At 40.0% G+C, this 26,924-nt stretch overlaps 2 protein-coding genes across 7 annotated transcripts in view; one reads left to right on the top strand and one right to left on the bottom strand.

Moving 5' to 3' along the window:
• The window catches only part of LOC122559794, a 131,865-nt gene extending 117,277 nt beyond the window's left edge, over positions 1-14,588 (bottom strand). For 2 of the 6 annotated variants that reach the window (XM_043709844.1, XM_043709879.1), the window contains exon 1: positions 14,251-14,386. In XM_043709844.1, the coding sequence (XP_043565779.1) occupies positions 14,251-14,301 (51 nt within the window). In that variant the 5' untranslated portion in view covers positions 14,302-14,386. Of the gene's footprint in view, positions 1-13,634 lie in introns of all 6 variants that reach the window. The other 4 variants (XM_043709853.1, XM_043709889.1, XM_043709868.1 and 1 more) reach the window with 3 other exon arrangements.
• Positions 14,589-14,772: 184 nt separating this feature from the next.
• Positions 14,773-26,924, top strand: part of riok2 (RIO kinase 2 (yeast)) — a 28,401-nt gene continuing 16,249 nt past the window's right edge. Inside the window, exons 1-4 of the mRNA XM_043702850.1 lie at positions 14,773-14,964; positions 19,158-19,296; positions 23,479-23,595; positions 25,424-25,619. Of these exons, the coding sequence (XP_043558785.1) occupies positions 14,899-14,964; positions 19,158-19,296; positions 23,479-23,595; positions 25,424-25,619 (518 nt within the window). The 5' untranslated portion in view covers positions 14,773-14,898. The remainder of the gene's footprint in view (positions 14,965-19,157; positions 19,297-23,478; positions 23,596-25,423; positions 25,620-26,924) is intronic.

Below are 26,924 nucleotides of genomic sequence, written 5' to 3'. Positions count from 1 at the left end.
TAAAAAAATCAAATGTAGTTACTCAGAGGGCAGAACTGCAACAATGAGGAATGCCATGCCAGCCTTCATTACCAATACATATAGGCACACTGTTAGCACAACATCTGCTACCCATGGGCGTATGGTGGAGTGGTAGTATTCTTCCTCCCATGTCACCCATCACATTAGTCTTCAGGGTGTGTTGTAATATGATTGCAAATATGTAAAATCTGCTACCAAGAATCATGTGGCACAGTGATAACGATTGGAAGGTCCAGTAGCTAGAAGGGTCTGGATTCAAGTCCCACCACAAATGTGATGCCCATGGAGATGTGGCATAGCATAACCAAACAATTTTATAAACATTTAAAATCTGCTACCTTCCCAATGAGCCAGCATGTTTATCAAGTAAACCTTACTGATAAAGAAGGTCATATTTTTAATTCCTACTCTCTGCTATCTAGTTTAGGCAGTAGTTAACATGTTTCTGCTATGGGTTTCTATTTAAAGCAATCATAAGGAGGTTATTCAAGTTGTAAAAGTTTCATGGTCATTTCCATTTAACACAATTGACTAGCCTGTCTCTGAAAAATGTATTCACTTACAACTAGAAAAGACCTCTAGTTTCATATTTTCTATCAATGACAACAAATTGAGATCAATGTTTTTGTTACCATTAAATCCAACCATTCCAATGCTCTTGTGATTGGCTTCTCATCCAATATCTAACATAAACTTGCACTCCATAGTGCACTCCTATGACATAGGAGCAGGAGTAGGCTATTCAACCCATTGAGTCTAGTCCACTAATCAAACACACCAATCTCGAACTATCCCATCAAGGGAAACATACTTTCTGCACTAACCATGTCAAATTCTCTTCAGAATCATGTGCCAACAACGTAACCTCTCATTCTTCTAAATTCCAATGAGTACAGGCCCAAAGTACTCAACCTCCCCTCCTAAAACAGTCCCTCCAAACTTGGTATCAACTGAATGAACATTTTCTGGACTGCCTCTAAGGCATCAGGCATGATAAGGGACCCAAAACTGTTCAGAGTGCTCCAGCTGGCAGTTTTGTATAGTTTTAGCAAAGTTTCCCTACCTTTGCACTCCATTTATTTTGAAGTAAAGGCCAATATTCCATTTGCCTGGTGAACTTGGATGCTAGTTTTTCATGATTCATGGATGATGGCCTCCAAATGTCTTTCACCATTTAAATAATATTAAAATCCTCTATTCTTCCTGCCATAGCAGATGGTCTGTAATGTAGGGAAGTGTGAAGTGATCACTATGTTTTCCACATTCACTTAACCTGTCTACACCCTTCTGCAGTCTCTTTGTGTCATCCTTGCCGCTTCCCTTCTCATATCTTTTTAGGTGTTCCACATTGTTTTCAATGTTGAGAATTTTAAAATCATAACATTTTTAATGAGGTGCCAAATGTGGGAAGCAAGAACAGGATGATAGGTGAACAAGACTTGCTGCAATATTCTAATACAGACAACAGCATTTTGGATGAGCTTAAGTTGGTGGAAGGTGACAGATATTCGGCCAGCCAACAGCATGTTAGAATCGAGAGGCACGTACAAAAGTAACAAACATATGGATCAGTGTTTCAGCAGCAAAACAGCTGCACTGGGAGTGGGGTCAAGTCATGTTCTGGACATAAAAATAGGTATTTTTACCAATGGAGTGTTTTGTGGTCAGAATTTCATCTCAGGGTCAAATATGACATCAAGGTTGCAAACAGCTGAAAATGTGTTGCTGGAAAAGCGCAGCAGGTCAGACAGCATCCAAGGAACAGGAGAATCGACGTTTCGGGCATAAGCCCTTCTTCAGGAATGCTGAAAATGTGATGCTGGAAAAGCGCAGCAGGTCAGGCAGCAGCTCAAAATGTGTTGCTGGAAAAGCGCAGCAGGTCAGGCAGCAGCTGAAAATGTGTTGCTGGAAAAGCGCAGCAGGGCTGAAAATGTGTTGCTGGAGATTCCTGAAGAAGGGCTTATGTCCGAAACGTCGATTCTCCTGTTCCTTGGATGCTGCCTGACCTGCTGCGCTTTTCCAGCAACACATTTTCAGCTCGGATCTCCAGCATCTGCAGCCCTCACTTTCTCCTCAAGGTTGCAAACAGTCTAGTTCAGGCATAAACAATTGTCAAAGAGAAGGATGCAGCTTGTGGCTAAGGAACAGAATTAAGAATGGGATCAAAGACAAAGGCTTTGGCCTTCCCATTATTCAGTAAAAGAAACTCATTAGGTTTATGAGAGAGATGTTTTTAGATGACATCATCAATGACACGACAGTGATGAAAAACAAAAGGAAACAAAAAATGGACCCTAGGAGGACACCAGAGAGAGTGGTGTAGGAACATGAAGAGAAGCAATTGCAAGAAATTCTCTGCCTCTGACTGGATATATAAGAAAGGAGTCTAGATTAGAGTGGTGCTGGAAAAGCACAGCAGGTCAGGCAGCATCCGAGGAGCAGGAAAATCAATGTTTCGGGCAAAAGACATTCCTGATGAAGGGCTTTTGCCCGAAACGTGATTTTCCTGCTCCTCGGATGCTGTCTGACCTACTGTGCTTTTCCAGCACCACTCTAATCTAGATTCTGCAGTCCTCTCTTTGGCCTATATAAGAAAGGAAACAGACAAATGTAGTCTTGCCCAACGACACATCAGAGAAGCTCTGGAAGATTCTGTGTAGTCAACTGGGGTAAAGACATCAAGAAGACAAGGGGAGATAGTTTACCATGTTTATGGTCACAAAGAATGGCAATTGAGACTTTGATAAAAACTGTTATGATCAATTGGCAAGGCAGAATGCTATTTGGAGGGATTTGAACATGAAGGTCTGGAATAAAAGAACATGGAGTTGGGAGATGACAGCACATTTCAAGACATCTATTCTCAAGTTTTTTCACAGCCAATTAAATATTTGGAAGTGTAGCGACTAATACAATGTAAGAAAATATAATTGCCAATGTGTACAGAGTACATTCCCTCAAATGGCAATGTGATGGATTTTCTGGACACCAAGGGAACTTTTCTATTTTTCGTTGAAAAATATCATCCTCCAACACAGCAACAACAGCTAAGTGTTTTACCACTGAATCTGTTATTCTGCAACTCTTATTAAAATTGGGAATATCAACAAATGAAAAGTAATGATTTGAAGAACTGTAAAAAACACTTAGCTTCCGCTGTAAGTAGTAGGAAGTTTTATTTTAAATAGAATCTTAACTTTTCTAATAATCTTATCATAATTATTAATTCTTGAGGCAAAATGTAGAAAATCTACTTGTTAAAAGTGTGGTTTCTTCTACTACAGGAAGCTCCAATAGTATGTAAACATCTCCCCCTACTGACAACAAACATTCACGACAACAAAGTACTCAGCTTTATTATTACTACCACCAAATTAATAAAATAAATTGTCAAAACAGTACAACAATTTAAACTTCATTTGAGGGATGAAAACTGGGAAATGACCTCACAGAACTTTCAATTTTATCAATAGAGTGATAACCATTTTTCAAATGAGACACTAAACCGGGCTCAATCTGCTCTTCCAGGTAGATACAATTTCATGACGTAGCTCGCAGTCCTGACCCAGCAACTTTTACCCCTCAGCTAACATCAATAAACTACAGATGTTTTGGCTCATTGTTCAACCTCATTGTTCTATGTGCTGTCACATTATCTGTACCACAACAGACATTGGATTTTGCATTGGAAAATAGAGCCAAAAGGCTTGATACACACAGGAACTGGCATTTATGAGACACAAATGTGTATTTGCAACTGCAGAAGAGAACTTGCTTAGCACTGCACAAGACTAGAAGTAAGTTAAAATTTAATTCAATTTATTTTACAGCAAACTTTTTATTAAGCGCCACCTATGGAACCAGGGGGTGTGCCAGTTGATCAAATATTCTGGATAATCAAAAGGTAGGCATAACCACAGTAAACCCTGACCAAGCAAAACATCAACAACCCTCAAAGAAAATCTATGAAAATATCAACACAACTCCTAAAATCAATGTAAAAACACACAGTAAGTAACAGAGATGTAACGCAAGGGCAATAGACATCACACTCTTACTTTATTTACAGCCTAAATACTCAGACATTGCGATAGATCACGGTATTGAGGTATAAGTTTCACCGGTTTATCAAGAATGCAAGTTGATAAGATACTCGTTAAAACAACTTACTTTCTAGCCCTATATCAAAGTTATTAATACAGATGTAAATAGTTGGGACCCAAGGACTTAACTCCGTGGCATCCCATTAGTAGTAAGTTGCCATCATGAAAAAGATCCATTTATTTTGACTCTGCATTCTGTTGGTTAGCTAATTCTCTATCCAAGTAAATCAATTACCCCAACCCCATGTGATCTTATGTCTTAACTTTTTATGCCCCACTTTATCAAATGATTTCTAGAAGTCCAGATATACTATCTCTACAGGATCCCCATTATCCAATTGCTTGTTACATGTGTGAAGAACTCAAGCAAATTAGTTAAGCATGATTAACCATTCATAAACCCATGCCGACCCTGATGGATTGCATTGTGACTTTCCAATTGTCCTGTTACTTCCTTAATAATGGGTTCTAACAACTTCCCAATGACACATGTCAAACTAACTGATCTATCATTTTCAACTTTTAAATAAGAGTGTTATATTAGCATTTTTCCAATCTACTGCATTAGGGAGTTTTAGAATATTGTAACCAATGGATCTAATATATCTGCTGCCACTTCCTTTCAGATGTACATATTAACCAAATCAACTTGCTGACTTACACTGGTCCAGGTGACCCAACATCTTGATTTTAAATTCGCATCAATGTTTCAAATGACTCCACCTCCTTGTCCCCTCCCGATGTCTCTGATCTGCCAAAGTCTTAAGACCTGCGAGATATCTGCATTCTTCTAATTCTGAACTCATGAGTATTTTCAATTTTAATTTCTCCACCATTAGCAGTCATACTATCAAATGCCTAGGTCCTTCATTATGGAATTTTCTTCCTAATCCTCTGTCTCTCTTTTTTTTTCTTTTACGAACAATCTCAAAATCAACCCCTTGACTAAGCAATTGGTCATCTGCCCATAACATTCAGAGATGTTTCTTTGTCTTATAAACGTTTTTTTTGTTTAAAATGCTCATAACCCCACAGTTATTTTGTAACAATGGCATAACCACCAGTTTGACTGCAATTTCTGGTATCCATACATGGGTAGTTATGGAGTCATATAGATATACAGCACGGAAACAGACCCTTTGGTCCAACTCATCCATGCCGACCAGATATGCTAACCTAATCTAGTCCTATTTGTCAGCACTTGGCCCATATCCCTCTAAATCCTTCCTACTCATATACCTGTTAAGTTCTTTTTTCTGAGATCCTTACACACTTGATACAACTGCAACACACCAACAAGCAAAATTTTATTAAGCACAGTACAGTACAAACTTTCTGGAGGAACCTTTAACACACACCTTGCTGGGCTTACGGGGTCATGGCAAAAGCTCTCTCTGAACATAGGAACCAGTCCTTCTTTATACAAAATCTTTACATCATAGTTAGTAATGCTCGCAAGACAACCCCCTGCCATTCAAGACACAATGCAGTGACCACTTCATCCTCAGAAACAATGTAATGTAAATCATCCTTTAATGGCCAGATCAGGTGTGAACTGTATTGTTTTTTTAACAACAGGGAGTAGTCAGAATTCCAACTCTCGTCTCTTAGTGATTTCTGAATAGGGGATGAAAATGTAAGTAGCTCTGAATGACAAGAAAATGGGAAGGTAACTACCTCTGGATAATAGGAGATGATAAGGTAATTTCTTACAATGTATCTGTAAGTCAGAGGCAAGCTACCTAGCCTCAGGACATCCAATTTCCTGCAGGTCAGCAAAGCAAGTTAGCTCTTTAATATCACAATACCCATCCAAATCCTTTCAAATGCTGCAATTGTATTAGCATCCACCAATTCCTCTGGCAGAAATCCAGAAGCTGTTGTCAGTGATTCTGCTCCTCCACAACACACAGTTAAATTCCTTGTTTTTGAAAATTTTTTATAGATATTTTATTGAAAGAAGGTTTTTTTATAAAATTACAACACCAACAAAAAAAATTATATGTATACAACAATGAGAAAAAAACACCACAAAAAACACAACTATGCTCTTGGAAATTAATTAGAAATCATTGATTTCACATGAACTTTTGATTCTTATACAATTAGTATAAGTACAGTAAAAAGTATGAGGAGAAAACGTCTTGTGGCATAACGATAGTGTCTAGCCAGAAAGATCTGGTTAATGTCCCAAGTACTCCAGAGCTGTAGTATTACACATTTGATTAAGAATTAACACGTTGACCAAGAAACAAAATCTAAAAAACTGTTAAGAAAGTCATGCTTTCCTCAATGAGGGCTTGAAAAAGAGTATTAAGTCATAGTTATTAATAAATAACTTATCTGGCTCCAAAGAATTAATTTATATTGTGTAATAATACATTTCTCCACTACATGCAGAAAATAATAGCAATTTCTTTTAATATAAAAATGCTTTTATAGAGTCTTGCAGTCATACAGCATGGAAACAGACCCTTCAGTCCAACTTATCCAAGGTGACCAGGTTTCTCAAACTAAACTAGTCCCGTTTGCCTGTGTTTGGCCTATATCCCTCTAAACCTTTCCTAGTCATGCACCTGTCCAAATGTCTTTTAAATGTTGTAAATGTTGTAACCTGCATCTACCTTCTTTTGGCAACTCATTCCACAAACAAACCACCGTCTGTGTGAAAAAGTTGACCATCAAGTCTCTTTTCAATTTCTTTCATCTCACCTTAAAATTATGCCCTCTGCTTTTGTACAGTGACAAAAACGACCAGTGTGACTGCAATTTCTGGTAACCACATATGTGCAGTAAATGCAGAAAATCAGTACCTGCTACAGAGTCAAAGAGTCATATAGCATGGATACAGACCCTTCGATCCAACCAGTCTAAGCTGAACATAATCCCAAACTAAATTAGTGCCACCAGCCTGCTCCTGGTCCATATCCTTTCAAATCTTTCCTATTCATGTACCTATCCAAATGTCTTTCAAACATTTGTAATTGTACCCTCATCTATCACTTCCTCAGGAAGTTCATTCCACATGCAAACTACCCTCTCTGTAAAAACTTAGCCTCTCATGTCTTTTTAAAATCTCTCTCCTCTCACCTGAAAAATGTGTCCCCTTGTTTTGAAGTCCCCCATCCTAGAGAAAAGACAACTACCATACCATTAACTTAGGGTGTAGGTTTGGTCGATGAGCTGTAGGTTTGATATCCAGACGTTTCATTATCTGGCTAGGTAACATCATCAGTGCCGACCTCCAAGTGAAGCAAAGCTGTTGTCTCCTGCTTTCTATTTATATCTTTCTCCTGGATGGGGTTCCTGGGGTTTGTGGTGATGTCATTTCCTGTTTGTTTCTGAGGGGTTGATAGATGGCATCTAGATCTATGTGCTTGTTTATGGCATTGTGGTTGGAGTGCCAGGTCTCTAGGAATTCTCTGGCATGTCTTTGCTTAGCCTGTCCCAGGATAGATGTGTTGTCCCAGTCAAAATGGTGGGTTTTTTCATCCGTGTGTAGGGCTAAGAGGGAGAGGAGGGTCGTGTCTTTTTGTGGCTAGCTGGTGTTCATGTATCCTGGTGGCTAACTTTCTTCCTGTTTGTCTTATGTAGTGTTTGTGGCAGTCCTTACATGGAATTTTATAGATGACGTTGGTTTTGTCCATGGGTTGGACTGGGTCTTTTAAGATTGTTAGTTTTTGTTTGAGAGTGTTGGTGGGTTTGTGTGCTACTAGGATTCCAAGGGGTCTCAGTAGTCTGGCTGTCATTTCTTTGATATATGGTAAGGTGGTTAGAGTTTCTGGCTGTGTTTTGTCTGCTTGTCGTGGTTTGTTCTTGAGGAATCTGCGCACTGTGTTTTTTGAGTATCCGTTCTTCTTGAATACGTCGTATAGGTGGTTCTCCTCTGTTTTCCAAGTTCGTCTGTGCTGCAGTGTGTGGTGGCTCGTTTTCAACTCAACTCAACTCTGGATATTCAACTCAACTCCGGATATTGTCCAGATCTGGTTGCATTTGAACAGGGACTGCTTCAGGATCTATCAGTCGTGATGATACTAAATATTGTGCAATCATCAGGGAACATCTCTCTTCTAACCTTACGTTGGAGAGAAGGTCACTGATGTCCTGAAGCTAAGATGACTGACCTCCAACAATCACAACTACAATCAGCTTCCTATGTGCCAGATATGATTCCAATCTTCGGAGAGCTTTCCCACAATTCCTACTATTCCAGTTTGTTCAGGATCCTTGATGAATTGACTTCCTTGATGTCAAATGCAACCCTGATGTCAAGGGCTGTCATTCTCACCTCACCTCTGGAATTTTTCATCCATGTTTGAACCAAAGTTGTAATGAGGTCAGGAGCTGACTGTGCCCTGGTGGAACCCAAGCTGAACATCAGTGAGCAAGTTATTACTGAGCAGCTGCAGCTTGATATCACTGTTGATGACACCTTCCATCATTTTACTGAAGATCTAGAGTAGTAGACTGATAGGGTGGTAATTAGATTTGGTTTTGACTGTCCTACTTTGTGAGTACAGAACACACCTGGGCAATTTACTACATTGTTTGATATATGACAGTGTTGTAGCCATACTGGAACAGCTTGGCTAGGGTGCAGTTCTGGAACATAAGCCTTCAGTACTATTAATGAATATTGTCAGGGCCCATAGCCTATGCAATTTCCAATGCCTCTAACTTTTTCATGATGTCCCATGGTATGAATCAAGTTGGCTAAAGACTAGTATCTGTGATGCTGAGCATCACCCAATTGGCATTTTTGGCTGAAGTTTGTGGTGAATACTTTGGCTTTATCTTTTGCATAAAGGATGGCTTTTTTTTATTTACTCATGGGTCGTGTGCATCTCAAGCTGGCCAGTATTTTACTGAATTGCCTGTTCCTGATTGCATTTGAGAAGATGATGGTGAGCTGCAATCCACGTGCTGTAGTCTCCTCCTCCATGGAGTTGTTGATTGTCCACCATGATTGATAAAATAACATCTGGAATTATAAATCTACTGATGACCATGAAATAATTGTCGATTGTCAGAAAATCTAATTCACTAATGTCCTTCAGGGAAGGCAATCTGCCATCCTCCTGTGGTCTGGCCTAAATGTGACTTCACACTCACAGCAATGTGGTTGACTCTTATTGTCCTCTGAAATGGGCTAGCAAGCCATTCTGTTGTATCAACTGCTACAAAGTCTCAAAGAAATGAAACTGGACAGATCACTTGACATTGACCTAGGCACCAGAATAGACAATGGCAGAAACAAACCTGTCAACCCTGCAAAGTCCTCCTCAATAACACCTGGGAGGGTAGTGCCAAAACTGAGAGAGCTAACTCACAGACTAGTCATGCAATAGCCTGACGTAGTTATACTCACAGAATCATAACTTACAATGTCTCAGACACCACCATCACCATCCCTGGATATGTCTTGTCTTACTGGCAGGACAGACCCAGCAGAGATGGTGGCACAGTGATATATAGTCAGGAGGGTGTTGCTCTGGGAGTTCTCAACATTGACTACAAACCCCATGAAGTCTCATGGCTTCAGGTTAAACAAGGGAAAGAAAATCTCCTGCTGATTACCACATACTGTCTTCCCTCAGATGATAAGTCAGTGCTCCTCCATGTTGAACAACACTTAGAGGAAGTACTGACCGTGGCAAGGACATAAAATGTACTCTGGGTGAGGGATTTCAACATTCGCCACCAAGAGTGGCTCGGAAGCAGTACTACTGATCAGGATGGTCAGGTCCTAAAGGACATAGCTGCTAGCCTGGGTCTGCAGCAGGTAGTGAGGGAACTAACAAGAGGGCAAAACACACTTAACCTCATCCTTACTAATCTGACAGCTGCAGATGCATCTGTCCATGAAAGCATTGGTAAGATGACTACTGCACAGTCCCTGTGGAGACGAAGTGCTGCCTTCACATTGATAATAACCATCATATTATGTGGCACTATCACCGTGCTTATTGGGACAGGCTTCAAACAGATCTAGCAACTCACAACTGAACATCAATGAGGCTTTGTGGGCCATCAGCAGCAGCAGAACTGGACTCCAGCACAATCTGTAACCTCATGACCCGGCATGTCCCCCACTCAACCATTACGATCAAGCCAGGACAGCAACCCTGGTTCAATGGAGAGTGTAGAAGGGTATGTCAGGAGCAGCACCGTGCATATCTGAAAATGAGGTGTCAACCTGGTGAAGCCACCAAACAGGACTACTTGCATACCAAACAGTATAAGCAGCAAGTGATAGACAGAGCTAAGCAATCCCACAACCCAATGGGTCAGAACTAAGCTCTGCAGTCCTGCCACATCCAGTCGTGAATGGAGGAGGCAGCTCCCCAAATATCCTCATCCTCAATGATGGAAAAGCCCAGCACAAAACATAAGGCTGAAGCTTTCTCAGCAAACTTCAGCCATAACTGCCAAGTGGATGATCCACCTCGGCTCCTCTAGTGGTCCCCATCATCACAGAAACCAGTCTTCAGCCAATTCGATTCACTCCACGTGATATCAAGAAATAGTTGGAGGCACTGGATACTACGAAGGTTACAGGCCCTGACAACATCCTGGGAATAGTACTGAAGATTTGTGCTCAAGAACTTGCCACTCCCTCGCCAAGCTCTTCCAGTACAGTCACAATACTGGCATCTACCCAAAAATTTGGAAAATTGCCCAAGTATATCCACTACATAAAAAGCAGGACAAATCCAACCCGACCAATTACCGCCAAATCAGTCTACTCTCAATCATCAGTAAAGTGATGGAAGGGGTAATCAACAGTGCTATCAAGCAACACGTGCTAAGCAATGACCTGCTCAGTGATGCCCAGTTTGGGTTCTGCCAGGGCCACTCAGCTCTTGATCTCATTACAGCCTTGGTTCAGCTATGGATAAAAGAGCCAAATTCCAGAGGTGAGGTGAGAGTGACAGCCCTTGGCATCAAAGCTACATTCGACTGAGTGTGGCATCAAGGAGCCCTCGCAAAACCAGCAATCAATGGGGATCAGAGGGCAAACCCTTCAATGGTTAGAGTCATACCTGACACATAGGAAGATGGTTGTAGTTGCTGGAGGTCAGTCATTTCTGCTCCAGGACATCTCTTCAGAGGTTCCTTAGAATAGTGTCCGAGGCCCAACCATCATCAGCTGTTTCATTAATGACCTTCTCTTTATCATAAGGTCAGAAGTGGGGATGTTACCAATGATGGCACAATGTTCAGCACCATTCGTGACTCCTTAGACACTGAAGAATTCCGTGTTCAAATGCACCAAGATCTGGACTATGTCCAGGTTTGGGCTGACAAGTGGCAACTATCATTTGCGCCACACAAATGCCAGGCTATGACCATTACCAATACGAGACAATCTAACCACCATCCCTTGACATTAAATGGTGTTACCATCACTGAATCCCCTCAACTATCAACATCCTGGGAGTTATCATTGATCAAAAACTCAATTGGACTCACCACATAAACAGTGGCCACAACAGGACATCAGAGGCTAGGAATACTGCAGCGAGCAACTCACTTCCTGACTCTCCAAAGCTTGTCCACTATCTACAAGGCACAAGTCAGGAGTGTGATGAAATATCCCCCAACTGCCTGGATGAGTGCAGCCCCAACAATATTCAAGAAGCTTGACACCATCCAGGACAAAATAGTTCACTTAATTGGCATTGCATCCACAAGCATCCACTCCCTCCACCACCGACACTCAGTAGCAGCAGTGTGTACTACCTACAAGATGCACGGCAGAAATTCACCAAAGATCCTCGGACAGCATGAAAGTTGGAAACTTTGGATGAAATTCAGTAAAACAGACCCAACTATGCCTATGTGTTGTGCCCCCAGATCAGGTTCAGTCCAGGCCAGTGCTGTCAGATCCCGACAGTAGGTCAGGGATATCAGATCAAGGTCCAGGTGAGTGTAAAGTGTAGGCTCAGTTGGGGCTGTTTCACTGAATTTCATCCAAAGTCTCCAAGTTTTAGGGAGACTTTTGGATTGTTCCAGGCATAGTGAAATTTCCAGGAGGAAAATTCAATTCAGTCAAATCCTTCTGAGTGTGCTGTGATAAGGATTCCACATGGACCCCATGTGCAACTCCAAACAATGAGTGTCAGAGCAGCAGAAAATATACCACAGTTTCAAAGTCATATATCATAAAATAGAAGATATTGACAACACTAAGCAGGTCAGGCAGCATCTACAGAGATAACACAGGTAAAAGCCTCATCATTAACATCTGACTAACGTTTTAAAGAGTTTTTCAAGGAAGACCCAACCAGAATGGATGGTGGAAAACCAGTAGGTGTGTTGTATTTTTGACTTCCCGAAGGTGTTCAACAAGGTACCTCACAGTAGGTTAAGTTATAAGATAATAGCCCATAGTGTTGGAGGTTGTATATTGGTGTGGATAGAGCATTGGCTAATAGCTAGAAACAGCAAATGGGGATAAGGGCTTCTTTTACAACTGGCAATCTGTAAGCAGTGAGGCTTACAATCTGTGAGCAGTGGGACCGCAATCGTTTACAATGTATAATAATTACTTGGAGGAAGGAAACTAAGGTATTGTAGCCAAATTTGTAGATGAAACAAAACTGGTGGAAAGGCAAATTGCAAAGAGAATACAAGCAGTTTGCAGAAATATATTGATAGGTTAAGTAAATGGTCAAAAGGTTGCCAAATAGAGTGTAACATGAGAAACCATGAGAAGGCAGAACAAGAGAACAGTATTATATAAATGGCCAGACTTGGGAGTACTTATGCATGAAACGCAGAAAGCTAGCACACAGGAAGGTTAATGAAATTTGGCACTGAATTTGAGAGGATTGGAACATTAGTGTAGGCAAGTCTGACTGCAACTATACAAAGTGTTGGTGAGACCATATCCAGAGTACTGTGAATAATTTTGGCCCCTTTATTTAAGAAAACATATTTCATTGGAGAAGGCTCACTAGAATGATCCCTGGTATGGAGGGATTGTCGTTGGGACTCTATTCACTGTAGTTTAGAGCAATGAAAGGTGATCTCTTTGAAACATACAGGATTCTTAAAGGGCTTGACAAGGTAAATGTTGAGAGGATGTTTCCCCTCATGGGAGAATCTAGGACCAGAGGACAGAATCTCAGAATAAAGGAGCACCAATTTAAAACTGAGGTAAGGAGGAATCTCTTTCTTCGGAAGGTTGGGAGTCTTTGAAACATCTTGTTACACATAGAGCTGTGGGGTCAGAGTCCTTGTGTACATTTAAGGCCAAGTCAGATTGATTCTTGATTAGTAAGGAACCAAGGGCAATGGAAAAATGTGGATTGAGGAATGTTAGATCAGCCATGATTCAAATGAATGTGGAGCAAATATGAGGGATTGAATGGCCTACTCCTGTTCCTAATTCTTATGGTCTAACCAACCTCTTCAGAGATACACAGCTTTAGAGCAAGTGGGATTTGACCAGGGCCTTTTAGCTCACCTATAGGGAACAATACCACTGCACCACAAGAAACTCACCACTGATTTCTTGATTGATCTGTGACCGAACTCAATACACCTGCGTTTGCCTATTCTGCTCGAAATGTTGACTCTGCTTTCTCTCCACAGATACTACCAAACCTGGTGAGTTTCTCCAGCAATTACTATTTTTTTTCTGCCTGACTTATTGTTTTCAGTGCCCACTATAATTACGTTAATAACATTGTACTGGCAAATCGCAGGTGCTTCTACTCCAAATTGGAAAGTCTTGGGTTTCAGGCCGTGGCGATACTGCAAATTTTTCGGAGCTGCCTTGAACCACTTCCTCTACAAGGCATTAGCAGGAGGGCAGAAGAAACGTTTCGAAAGCATCTTCAAAGCCTTCCTTAAAAGAAATGCAATTTCCCCATCCACTGACTATCGGGAATTGTAAGCCCAAATTGGAAAAGCATCCCCATGAAAAGGCCAACTGTCTGCGAAAGCTATCGATGAAGACCAAGTGGAATGTAGAATGCAAAAGCCCAAGTGTCCCAGCAAACACCGCCTGCCCCACCTGTGGCAGGGTTTTGCGGATCCAACAACTTTACAACAGCGGAGTGGAGGAAAGTCATCTTCAGTCCAAGGGATTGTGTACTAATAACGGATAAGTACGCACCGGGATCTTCGGCTGCAGACCTTGGCCCCTATTGTTTCTGAAGGAGGACATGAGTGTAACCTGTGACCGGGATAAACTCCGAAGATCAGCGATCCGAGTGCGCGAGCCCAACTGCCTTCAAACACACCAACCGTCCCCAGGCCCTGGCAGCACATAAAACACAAACCTAACACAGCGAAACATGCCTATTGGACCCGTACTTAAATCATAATGTCATTGTTTCAAATCATAACATTAAAATCATATGCTGTACAAGTCTTTAGAGATCGTGCTTGTTGTTTCGACCGAATTGTGAATGTTATTATGATTTGGAGATGCCGGTGTTGGACTGGGGTGTACAAAGTTAAAAATCACACAACACCGGGTTATAGTCCAACAGGTTTAATTGGAAGCACAATCACCTGATGAAGGAGCGTCGCTCCGAAAGCTAGTGTGCTTCCAATTAAACCTGTTGGACTATAACCCGGTGTTGTGTGATTTTTAACTTTGAATTTTATTAAGTATCTTCGAGGACCTGGTAGTGAGTGCGCATGTGCAGTCGAGTCGGCCCGGTACTTCTGGTAGTTCCGGAAGGCCTTGGGTTTTCTGTCTCTCCATACTCTAGCATAAACGGATTGAAATTCCAGTTTTCTCATCCCGGTCGCAGCGATGGGAAAGCTGAATGTAGTGTTGCTGAGGTACCTGCAGAGAGATGATTTCAGAGTGCTGGTTGGGGTAAGTTGCCGGTCCGGGCCTGTTGTTATTTCACTCCAGAGTCCCGCTTGTACTTGATTGAAGTTCGCATATGATTACAGAAGGGGCTGCGTGACTTATCACGAGGAGGTATCCCTGTGTCAAATCCTTCTGTTTTGTAAAGACGCTGGGATATACTACCCTATCAGCATAATTTCGCCTTTTGTTATAAATGGAGTTTATTAAAAATTGCTGAATAATGAATCACTTGCCCTATCTGTTGATTCTATGTCTGCCACTTTTCTAGGAGGGGAGGAAGCGAACATATTCTTGATACGTTTTATGTTACAGACAATCGTTAAAATATAACGCTGACTTTTTCCGACGAATATTTTCGTCATGTTAATCATTTTTTAGTACTTCATGTCTCAGTGAATGTGGAACTCTCAGACTGTATCGGCGAAGAAAGAAAAAATGTTAACTTTTTTTTGTCAGAACTGGAAACAGCTAAGAGCTAAAACGGCTTTTAAGGAAGTTATTAAAACAGAGGAAGGAAAGAAAAAGGAAGCATGGAAAGCGCAAATACCTAAAGGGATGCATCATTGCCAACAATTGCTGACTGAAATATAAGGTTAATGGCTATCTGAAATAAGCGGAAGTCAATGAGTCCAAAAACTCAATAAGTACATAATTTAAAGATGAGGTACTAATCCTTAAGCTTATGCTGTGATTTAGCGGAGATGTAGCTGGCTGAGGACAGAGGCCAGATGGGAGTCTGGTAAGAATTAGAATGATGGCTCACTGGAAGTTCAATCTTGCCATTTTAAACTGCTCCACAAAGCAGTTGCCCATCTATGTTTGGTCTCCTTCATGTAGAGAGAATTGCATTGTTGTCTTAAAAGGAGGACAAGTAAATTGCTGCTTCATTCTAGGAGGAGTGTTTCGGTCCCTGGACACTAGGAAAGAAGGTTAAAAAGGTATCACAAGGTATGATGGGATGGCTTGGGGATGTTGTGGTGACAGGTCAAAGTGCTGCAGGGAAATGGTCCATCTGAATGCTGAAAGGGGAGGGGAGGTTGATGTGTTTGGTGGCATCAAGATTGTGGAAATGATGGATGATCCGTTGAACTTGGAGCCCTTGGGGTGGAAGATGAAGATGAGGTGAGCAATTCTGGGAGAGAGCTAAAAGGGTGAGCTTGGAAGTGCAGGAAATGTCATGAACATGGTCTGGGATCCTGTCAACTGAAAAAATGGAATCCTTAGTTGAAAAAGTATGATGTATCAGAAGCACTGATTACGTAGGTAGCATCATTGGAACAGATAAAATTGAATAACTGGAAGGATCTTCTGAAGTAAGCAGATGGGGGGGAAAAGCATAGTCTAGAAACTCAGGGAATCAATAAGTGTAAAATAATTATTGGTCAGTAGCTTATCCCAGAAATGGCGATAATGGAAGGGAAACAAAAAGGGAGGTGCAGTTTGCAAAATTTCCCAGTTTGTATTGAGAGCTGGAAATGGTACTGATATTGGCATTAAAGTATTGGAAACAAGTTGGAGGCATTTCCTGGCAGGACTTCAGAGATTTTAACTGAGATTAGTAACAACTTGGCAGTTGAAGGCTTGACTTTCGGTGATGTGGCCATTGTTTGGGAGAGCTGGAAAGTGGTATTGGACAGTTGATGCTTGACTAGGGTAGAGATTAGGTAAAAACAATGATTGCAGATGCTGGAAACCAGATTCTGGATTAGTGATGCTGGAAGAGCACAGCAGTTCAGGCAGCATCCGAGGAGCAAAGAAAATGTTGAAGTCCACATTGATGCCCTGGAGTTGAAGTGTTCCGAGGCGGAAGATGAGGGGTAGAGTTTAATTCACCACCAAAAGAGCTTCTCAGATTTAAAGACGTTAAAGCTAGATCTGACAGAAGAGAGCGGCAAATTAAAAGACAGGAAAGTGGTTGTGACGAATGTCAGACCAGCCATGATCCTATTGAATGGTGGAACGGGCTGGAAGGGTCCAGCAGCCTACTCCTGTTCCTATTTCATAAAATTAGAGAAGTTGAAATGTGTGATCAGAGCACCAAAAATGAGACACTTGATGTCACACTTAATGGTTATCAATAAAAAAGACCTGGATAGTGTGGAATGCTCTTCAGAGGGTTGGTGCAGTCTGTATGGGCTGAATTGCCTCTATCTGCACTCTGTGATTCTAGGGATTCAGTGAGAGGCTATGTGACCTGAAGGAGGCATCCGGATAGAATGGAACTTTTTAAAGATGAAAGAAAAGACCGACTGTGTGTAGGAATGCTGTTAGCCAAAAAAGTGAACGTGAAGGCAAATGCACAAAAGAAAAACTGTCTTATGCCTAATTCTGCAATTAATCGAAGTAGGAAATGAAGCTAAGGCCTTTGCTGAAGGCTGACATTGGAAGAAGGTAAGCGATATGAGGAAAGAGAAAAGGAAAGAGATCTGTGTGGGGGCATTAGTAACTTAGAGTTATTGAAGCCTACAATCCCTGACACCTAAAGGAAAGCTTTTTTTCTCAAAAGCATTATAAGATGACGAATGAAATGAAACTGTGGATCAGGACAGTTTTTTGATAGTTGAAGTGAGAGGGTGAATGTGGCAGTGTATGACATTTGGAATACAGTGAGAGCAGTGACTCAACAAAAAACTATGGATATCTATAATCATTATTGAATCTGAAACACAGCAGAAGAAATTTCAGTTGGAATTCATGGAGTGTATATCAGAAATAAAGATTGCTAAAAGAAGCAATAATAGTATACTGTAGAAGGCAAAAAAGACAAATACAAATTTCAGCAAATTCCTGGAAGAGAACTGGGACTGAATTAAATATAATTACAAAAGCCAAATACTGCAGATGCTGGAAATCTAAAATTTTAAATACTCAATAGGTCCTAACTGAGCCAGCAGCCAGATTCCTGCCTTGCCAAGTGGTCATTTTTATAAATTTTATAATATTATTGAGTAGAACATTATGATGCTAGCTTTTGTGCCAACTCATGAGTGACTTTTCAATATGATTTCAATGAAGTATAGAGGTGCATGAACTTTCAAACTACGTCCACTTAAGGTGTAGGGAGAAAAGGTCATCTTTAATATAATGTTTATCCTTTAAAATCTGTATTGGATATTTAAGGGAGGTTGAAGAGGCATAATGATAATGTCACGAGATTAATAATCCAAAGGCCCAAGCTAATACTGTGGAACATGGGTTCAAATTCTACCATAGCAGCTGGCGGTATTTAACATCGGTTAATAAATCTGGAATTAGGACCTTGTGCTGCAGTAGTAGTTTCTCTACCTCTGAGCCAGAAGATTCCGGTTCAAATACTCCCTGCCCCAGGCATGTGTCTCTAGGGGTTGATTTTTTAAAAATCTATAATAGCTAAATGGCTATCGATTTAAACTGAAAAATGAATATATCAGGAATTGATACCCATTGCCAGTGATGGTGACCGTGAGACTATTACTGAGTGTTGTAAAAACAGATCTGATTCACTGACATCCTTTAGAAAATTATGTCTGCTGTCCTTGCCAGATCTAGCCTCCGTGTGACTCCAGGCCCACAGCAATGTGTTTGACTCATAGCTGGCCCCTAAAATGTGCGCAGTAAGCCACTCAGAGTCAAGGGCAACTAGGGCCAAAAAACAAATGTTGTTGCTAGCTAAGCTCATATACCATAAAAGAATAAAGAAAAATAGGTTGGTAAGAAGTATTTCTTAAAATTCATTCGTGGAATGCATTTATTGCCCATCCCAATTAGCCCTTGAAAAGGTGGTGGTGAGCTGCCTACTTGAACCACTGAAATCCATGTGCTGTAGGTAAGACTCCAGTGCCATTACGGAGGGAGTTCCGATTTTAGCCTCTGGTACAAATTACCGAAAAATCCCTTAACAACCTTTTTAAAAGCGGCCAGGATATATTCTTAATAACATTTAAAGTTATAAGATATAACTTGTAGGTTCCTGTGAATGGTAATAATTGGGGGTCCTAGCAACTCATCTGATTAGGGTAAAAGGAGATTTCCTAGAGTATTTCCTATGATGTTTGCTTTTTTACCTCTTTTTTTCTTATTGGGGAAGGGGTTGTACTAGGCTGGTCACATAATTACCTTGATTTGTTTTGTTGTTTATAATACAGTAAATTCTGTTTCTTCTATTCCAAGTCTCCTAAATTAATATTTTCATCTTTGATTTGCTCTATTACATACAGGTCGAAATGGGAATGAAGAATCATGAAATTGTTCCACCCAGTCTTATTGCTTCAATATCAAACCTTAAACATGGTGGATGCAATAAGATCCTGCGTGAATTGGTAAAGCATAAACTATTGGCATATGAGAGAACAAAAAGTAAGTTTTAGTAAAATTAACAGATCAAACCACTTGTCTTACATTATTTTGTCTTAGTGATATTTTGGAACTTCAGTTTCTCTTATTTTTCAGTAACAGCAATCGTTTTATATTGGTTGATCTTGTTTATTTTTGTCTGTGGTGCTTCAGTTTATGCCTTATTGTATCTAGTTGTCTATAATGTAACAATTTCACTGAGCTGTACAGAAGCTAAATGTTTCAGCATATGAAGTAAAATATGCTTGCATTACCTCAACCTTCAACATTTAAATTTCTTAATAAATCATGTTTAGTATTTTGTGTTGTAGTAAGGCACTGAAGTTAAGGACCAAAATATGATATTCTATTTACATTAGTAATGTTTGTACACTGATGGATCTTCAGATTTTTTTTAAAGCTTTACAATTTGATTGTTGAACTGTGACTGCACAATTCACAATTTTGTTCAGGTTTAACGAGCGTCAGAGGCTTTTTTTCTTCATCTAGTGAAACCAGCATACAGATCAGGTCAAAAGTAGCAATGATGCAATTGTTTTGTCTCTTCATATGTTGCTGTAAAATTTCCAAATATTTCTTGAACGGCAGAAGCAGGATCACTATCTGTAAAGTACAGGGGGCCGACTGATGTGCCATTTCTCTTCCCCCCCCCCCCCCCCAACTTCCATTTCCTAGAATTATACTATGCATTTATTGATACCTAATGGCATGTTGAATGAGTGAATGAATGTTAGGTGCTTGAACTTTGCTTCAACCTCTTTTTGGTATTTGGAAGATGCATAAAAGATTTTGGCCTTTTGTGTTGAATAGTGCTGTTCTGCAACTGTCAAACCAGAGGCCAGGAGCAAGCTTTCTCCTGTTTGCCTCCAATTACTGACAAAATGCACTCTTTGCTAGGTTTACACTGGTGATGAGATCATGTTGTGTTAATAACCAGGCCTGGTCTATCAATGTGGGGTTCTATGCCAGGAAAATTGGCCTTGGCACAAGGTCGTATCATTGGTCTGGGAATGTGGGGATGAGTAACATATAATGTGATGGTGTGTGCACCATTTGCTCGGAGTCCAGATCTAATAACATTTGAAGCTCCGCATCCTTCCAGGACAAAGTAGTCTGCTCATTTGATATTCCTTACACTATCTTTAAATATTTACTCTGTTCATAGCCTCAGTTATTTGTTGCATCTTTATTGACTTTTAACAAATATTCAGCATTTACCACATTGAAAGACCTGGGCAGTAGATACATTGGGACGCCACCTCGATTTGAGGATCACCTTGTCTATAGAAGTGGTACGATTCTGGAGAGGCATATAGTTTGAATACAGAGAGACTGCTGGACCTAGTGCATTGCATCACAATCTCTATAGAAACCATCAAAAGTTTAAAAATTCAAACTTTTAGTTAATCAACTAGAAGGATGACACAAGAAGAATTCCTGTTTTTAGACCTTTAGACTCTATCAGATCAAAGTGCTTTGACTAAACATTGCTTTTCTATGTAATTTATACTTTAAACTCCAAAACAGTATTTTCCCATTTTATTTTCAACACAACCAAATATCTACTCCATAGGTACACTGTCCCAAAGTGGCCGTTTGATTTTCTCAGACAGCCAGCCCAAAATTATCCTGGACTCCAAAGCATTTACTTCTATTCTGTTCTTTTCCGAGCCTGGTAACCTTAATCCCAGAAGTAACTGTCACAATTAAGGTTTTTTTCTAGGTGTGTCTGCCTCCAGGCAAGCTGGACATATCTTTCAGCACAGTTTCAAATTCTTACAAATTTGGTGTTTTGATCCAACTGTGATTTTCCACTAACGCTGTTGCCTGGAGATGATTGGCCTGTGCTTGCTCCCTCACTCCTGGATCTGAGAGTCAGAGCTCTGAGGTATCTTAGAAACCTTTAACCCTATAGATGCGTGGGAAATCATGTCTCACAAACTTGATTGAGTTTTCTGAAGAGATAACAAAGAAGATTGATGAGGTCAGAGCAGTAGATGTGATCTATACAGACTTCAGTAAGGTGTTCGACAAGGTTCCCAATGGGAGACTGATTAGCAAGGTTAGATCTCATGGAATACAGGGAGAACTAGCCATTTGGATACAGAACTGGCTCAAAGGTAGAAGACAGAGGGTGATGGTGGAGGGTTGTTTTTCAGACTGGAGGCCTGTGACCAGTGGAGTGCCACAATGATCGATGCTCGGTCCTCTAATTTTTGTCATTTACATAAATGATTTGGATGCGAGCATAAGAGGTACAGTTAGTAAGTTTGCAGATGACACCAAAATTGGAGGTGTAGTGGACAGGTACAGTAGTTGGGAGGTCATGTTGCGGCTGTACAGGACATTTATTAGGCCACTGTTGGAATATTGCGTGCATTTCTGGTCTCCTTCCCATCGGAAAGATGTTGTGAAACTTGAAAGGGTTGAGAAAAGATCTACAAGGATGTTGCCAGGTTTGGAGGATCTGAGCTACAGGGAGAGGTAGAACAGGCTGGGGCTGTTTTCCCTGGAGCGTCGGCAGCTGAGGAGTTTACAAAATTGAGGGGCATGGATAGGATAAATAGACAAAGTCTTTTCCCTGGGGTTGGGGAGTCCAGAATTAGAGGGCATAGGTTCAGGATGAGAGGGGAAAGATATAAAAGAGACCATGCTGTACATCTCTATGACTCTATGACCCTATATGACTCTATGACCATTCAGTGATGGCATCATGCAATCTGGAGCAAGGGCAACTACTTCCTGTGTCCCCTAGTTCAGTGGTAGGGACTTTACCATGCACCACACGAACCCTATCTTTCCCCTTTTATTTAACATTCTTTAACAGATTGACTTATGTCACACGTTTGGAGTAGATGGAATTTTGAGTCTGTATTTGAGGTAGGGTCACTACCACTATACTACAAGAGCCCCAACTCTCCCCTCTAAAAGTCCAGGGCAGTAACAATTGCATGTGCGTTGTATACAGTTGGAAAAGCAAATTTGTTTTTCTTTAGACACCAGTACTTCTACCTTGCGAGGAAGTTAAATAGTTTAAAGTATAATTGTTGACAGATTGAAATTGACAATATCTTGGAAATTTGGAGATGTGAGGTCTAACCACTGTAAGCACCTTGTTTCCATTCCCGTCTTTGCATTTTTTAGTATTATTTCACTGGCTCGTCCAACACTATATTGCCTAACCCTAAGTTCATTTGAGAATGTGATGATGAACAACTGTGTTGAATCACTGCATTCCATGGCTGTCAATAAAGGATTTCCAGGATTTTGACTCAGTAACTGAGAGTATGCAGCCCTCTCACCCAGGCCTTAAAACAAGTGAATCCTTTATTTTACCATAACTAAAAATAACACCAAGGCAGAACAATCAAAATTGTCAAAATCATGTGCAATGTTGCATCATATTACTACTGTAGAAATTGCTTAAATTAGCTTCACACTATAAAACTTGAAGTTGTACATTTTACATCACCGTACAAAAGTGTTGAGATAAGATCATTACAGAAAATTCTGAAAACCGTCAGCCAGCCACGCAGTATTTGTACAGAAGAAATTAGTGTTAGTATTTTGGCAGGTGAATTAATTTCGGAATGAACTGCTGTGTCGCAGGCACAGAGCTGAAAAAAATGGAGGAAGGTGGGGATGGAAATAGTCAAAAGGGATCTGTGTAGGGTAGAGGATTGCAGTAATCAAATGTGTGTCTGCAAAGAAATTATTTGATATTGAGAGAAGTGTAAAAACAAAATTAAAGTCCAATGGAGGGTTAGAAGATTACAACAAAGTATTAAAGGGGAAAGGCTCCAGTGGCCCATACTGTGAAGACGGTAAGGTAAGTTGAGCCTCAGAACAGCCCAATGTTTGCTTATGTATAGGTTATACCAGAAGCAGTGTTCTTCCATTCCCTTGCTGTCCAAGAGAAAATGAAAGTGGTGGATTAGGTGTTAAATTTAATTTTAAAGGCAGAGGGCAGTAAAATATCTCATGGATGCTGTTCTTTAAATTTATTTGGAACATTGTAGGATGGAGAATTGGAAGTGACCAGAAACTCAACTGAACAAGGATATTTAGCAAAATAAAATTAGAAATTGCTGGAGAAACACGTCAGGTCTAGCAGCATCTGTTGTGAGAAAGTAGAGTTAAATCCATTCTTGTCTGTTTTGTGTCATTGTTTAATTTCTTTTTCAGTGGTTCAGGGTTATAGATTGACAAATACTGGATATGATTATCTTGCTCTGAAAACTCTTTCTTCGCGAAATGTCTTTAATTCAGTTGGAAATCAAATGGGAGTTGGCAAAGAATCTGGTAAGTAACAAAAATATGCAGCTTGCACAATATTTGAAATTAAGAAATCATTTTGTGAATGGTAAATTGCAAGACTGAAGTAGCTAAAGGAAAAGGCCCATTAACATCTCATTGGGCAACTGAGGTAGGAAGGCATTAATACAAAGTGCCCAAATGCATGTACTGAGCATATTGGAAACTGAAACAATATTTTATATCAGAGTAAAATGTTTTATGTGTCTTTATTTGGAGAATCATGGGTCTGGTTAGTACTGATTTAGACTGTAAACAGATCAACGAATCTATGGCTGCCTACACTGACTTTTCAGTGAACCTCTCGGGGTCTGTCCTTTGTATCTTAGTCTGTTCACACATTTAAGGAGACTTGTGTTTCTTCTGTTTCTGCTTGTGTCAAATCTCCAGCATCTGCAGTTCTTTGTTAGAAAAGGTATCTGGGAATATGTCTAGAAGTATATTCACCTTACATATTCAGATGGCACTTGTGCTCTCTTGCCATCCAAATACTTCCATGTTTGTTGCAGCCTTGTGTTATACTCTGATATTTGTTTTCAACATTCACTGATTATCTTCTTAAACTGAAATATTTTGGGAAATATTTTGGGAAATTTTAAAATTGTATTTACAAGCAAAGTAAGCTTTAGTGTAAATCATATGCTTTGTAATATTTTGTCAGTTTACATTATTAATTTGTCATTATGGACTTTTGATGCCTATTTGGCTTTACATTGCTCAAGAAGGAAAAAGGATATAATGGTATTGTTCTACATAATTATGATGAAAAATATGTAATAAGGATTATACTTTGGAGTCTGGATGTAAAATAAAGGCAAATTGATCTGGTTCAGTTCTGTGAAGGTAACTGGTAAAAATGTTTTTTTTTTGGAACAGTGTGTGGTTGCAGTCACGTTCCTTGAAGAATGTGTGTTAAGGAATGGAATGTTTATGCAATTGAGTGTACCATAAAATTAGTAGTTTATTTTGACTTTAGAACAGAAGGTTCAAGTTCTCCAGGAGTTCAGTACAGAAAGGAGAAAAATTCCTCGAAGGCAATTCAAGTTTTAGTGCAGGGAAAACCAGTCACCATAGCTTAAGTGTTTTAGTTTTGTGGAGGTTCCAAGCTAGGAGAGTTTGGATAAGATATTCATGTTGTTAGAACTGAAAACATACAGGCCGTACCAGTAGATTCAAACAAATCCAAAAGTTGTCTGTACAGGCCAAAGAAGAGAAACTAGGAGAAATCAGTTCAGTAAAATCTTAAGAGTTACGATGCAAATGAAATTTCTCTGGATCCGAGTAGCTGTAAAAGGATAATGTTGGAAGACAGGCTGAAACTTTTTTCTGCTGTTCATGTTACAATCATTCTGTCATTTATAGTTTGTTTTATTTCTTAATAGGAGACAAACAAACATGTTAAAGCGCATCTGCCTTGTGTGAATATGTTTCAGTAACTAACCTCTTCTCAAAAATAGGAAAAATTAAACACACAAATTATCAAGCCAGGTTTCCTTTCGGGATCTAACTTGTCTGAGCAACCACCAGCTGGGATATACTTTGTTTCCTATTACCATTTTCAGACTAAGAACTCCTCAGATCATGGTGGTTATTTATTACAGCGGAAGCTGGTCCATTTGTGCATATTTACTGTTGAGGTCCTAAAAATTATGATCTGACCAGTTCCACCAATATCATAATTAGAAATAAACACTGCAGATGTTGGCGATCTGAACTAAAAACAAAGTGCTGTAGCTGAGGAAACAGTGTTAATGTTTTAAATCCAATAATTCTTCTTTTGACCAATGATATCTTAATTTGCATTGATCTGTTGCAGATATTTATATAGTTGCAAATGAAGAGGAACAACAGTTTGCTTTGAAACTGCACAGGTTGGGTCGTACATCATTTCGAAATCTGAAGAACAAACGTGACTATCACAAACACAGACAGAAAATGTCATGGCTTTATCTCTCTCGTCTTGCAGCAATGAAAGAATATGCATATATGAAGGTATTTGCTCCTTTTGAAATGCATCTGATTTAATTTTCCAAGATTTACCTTATGAATAAAGTGGAACATTTTTAATGTACTTTAAAATGATGTGCTCCAATACTGAAAGGGAAGCAAGAGGTTGTTCACTAGTGCTATCATTATATAATGTTTCAACTCATTTCTGAAATGGGTTCTTTCCCTGTTGGATCATCTGTCATCTTGTATTGAACAGAAATCTGTTAAGATGAGAGAAAATAAAGCAAGCATGAAGTGAGGGGAGAGAAAGAAGGAAAGGTAGTTGGGAAAGACTGATACGAGACTACTGTCCACTCGTGGTGTGTCTTCAGAAATCTTTTTCCTATTCTAAAATAGAAACTACAAATCCATTTTAAAGGAATGTTGTCATCCTTATTCTTCACTAACTAACACCACTCTTGTTTGAAGACCAGTATTGGTCCAGATGTCCATTGTCTAAGATCCATTAGTTCATTAATTACATGTGAAATTCTGCTGCAAAGTTCCATTTCAAAACAGAAATTGCTATTTGCTCTAACTCCGAGAAAAAGGTACCACTCACTATGTGAATCTGTAGTTGGGTTAGATTTTTAGGTGACCGTATGATAGGCCTTTATAATGTCCAAATTCTGGTCACTTAACTGACAGAACAAATGTGAGCATGCATTGAGAAGTTCCATTGAAAAACCACTGGATGTCAGCACAAGGATTGTTAAATCTTTCTCATAGACATCAGTGTGAAGACCAATGTGCCAGTAGTAGTAGTAGTCATGGAATCATACAGCACGAATCATACAATCCTCCGGTACGACCAGTCTATGCTGAACATAATCCCAAACTAAATTTAGTCCCATCTGCCTGCTCCTGGTCCATGTCCCTGTGAGTCTTGCTATTCATGTACTTATCCAAATGTCTTTTAAACATTGTGATTGTATCCACATCCATCACTTCCTCAGGAAGTTCATTCCACATGTGAACCAGCCTCTGTGTGTAAAACAAAAAATCCCTTCGTGTTTAACTTTCTCTCCTCTCACCTTTAAAAGTGTGCCCCCAGTCATAGAAATGTACAGTACGGAAATATACCCTTTCCTTCCGTCTAACCTGTCCATGTCGACTAGGTATCCTAACCTAATCTAGTCCCATGTGCCAGCACTTGGCCCAGATCCCTCTAAACCCTTCCTATTCATATGCACATTCAGATGCCTTTTAAATGTTTATAGTTATACCAGCGTCCACGAATTCCTCTGGCAGCGCATTCCATACACTCACCACCTGTGTGAAAAAGTTGTCCCTTAGGTCCCTTTTTCTCCTCTCACCCTATACCTATG

Source organism: Chiloscyllium plagiosum, chromosome 2, assembly GCF_004010195.1.
Source record: "Chiloscyllium plagiosum isolate BGI_BamShark_2017 chromosome 2, ASM401019v2, whole genome shotgun sequence".
NCBI lineage: Eukaryota > Metazoa > Chordata > Chondrichthyes > Orectolobiformes > Hemiscylliidae > Chiloscyllium > Chiloscyllium plagiosum.
Note: the sequence above shows the minus strand (reverse complement) of the source record. Positions and strands in the feature narration are given on the sequence as shown.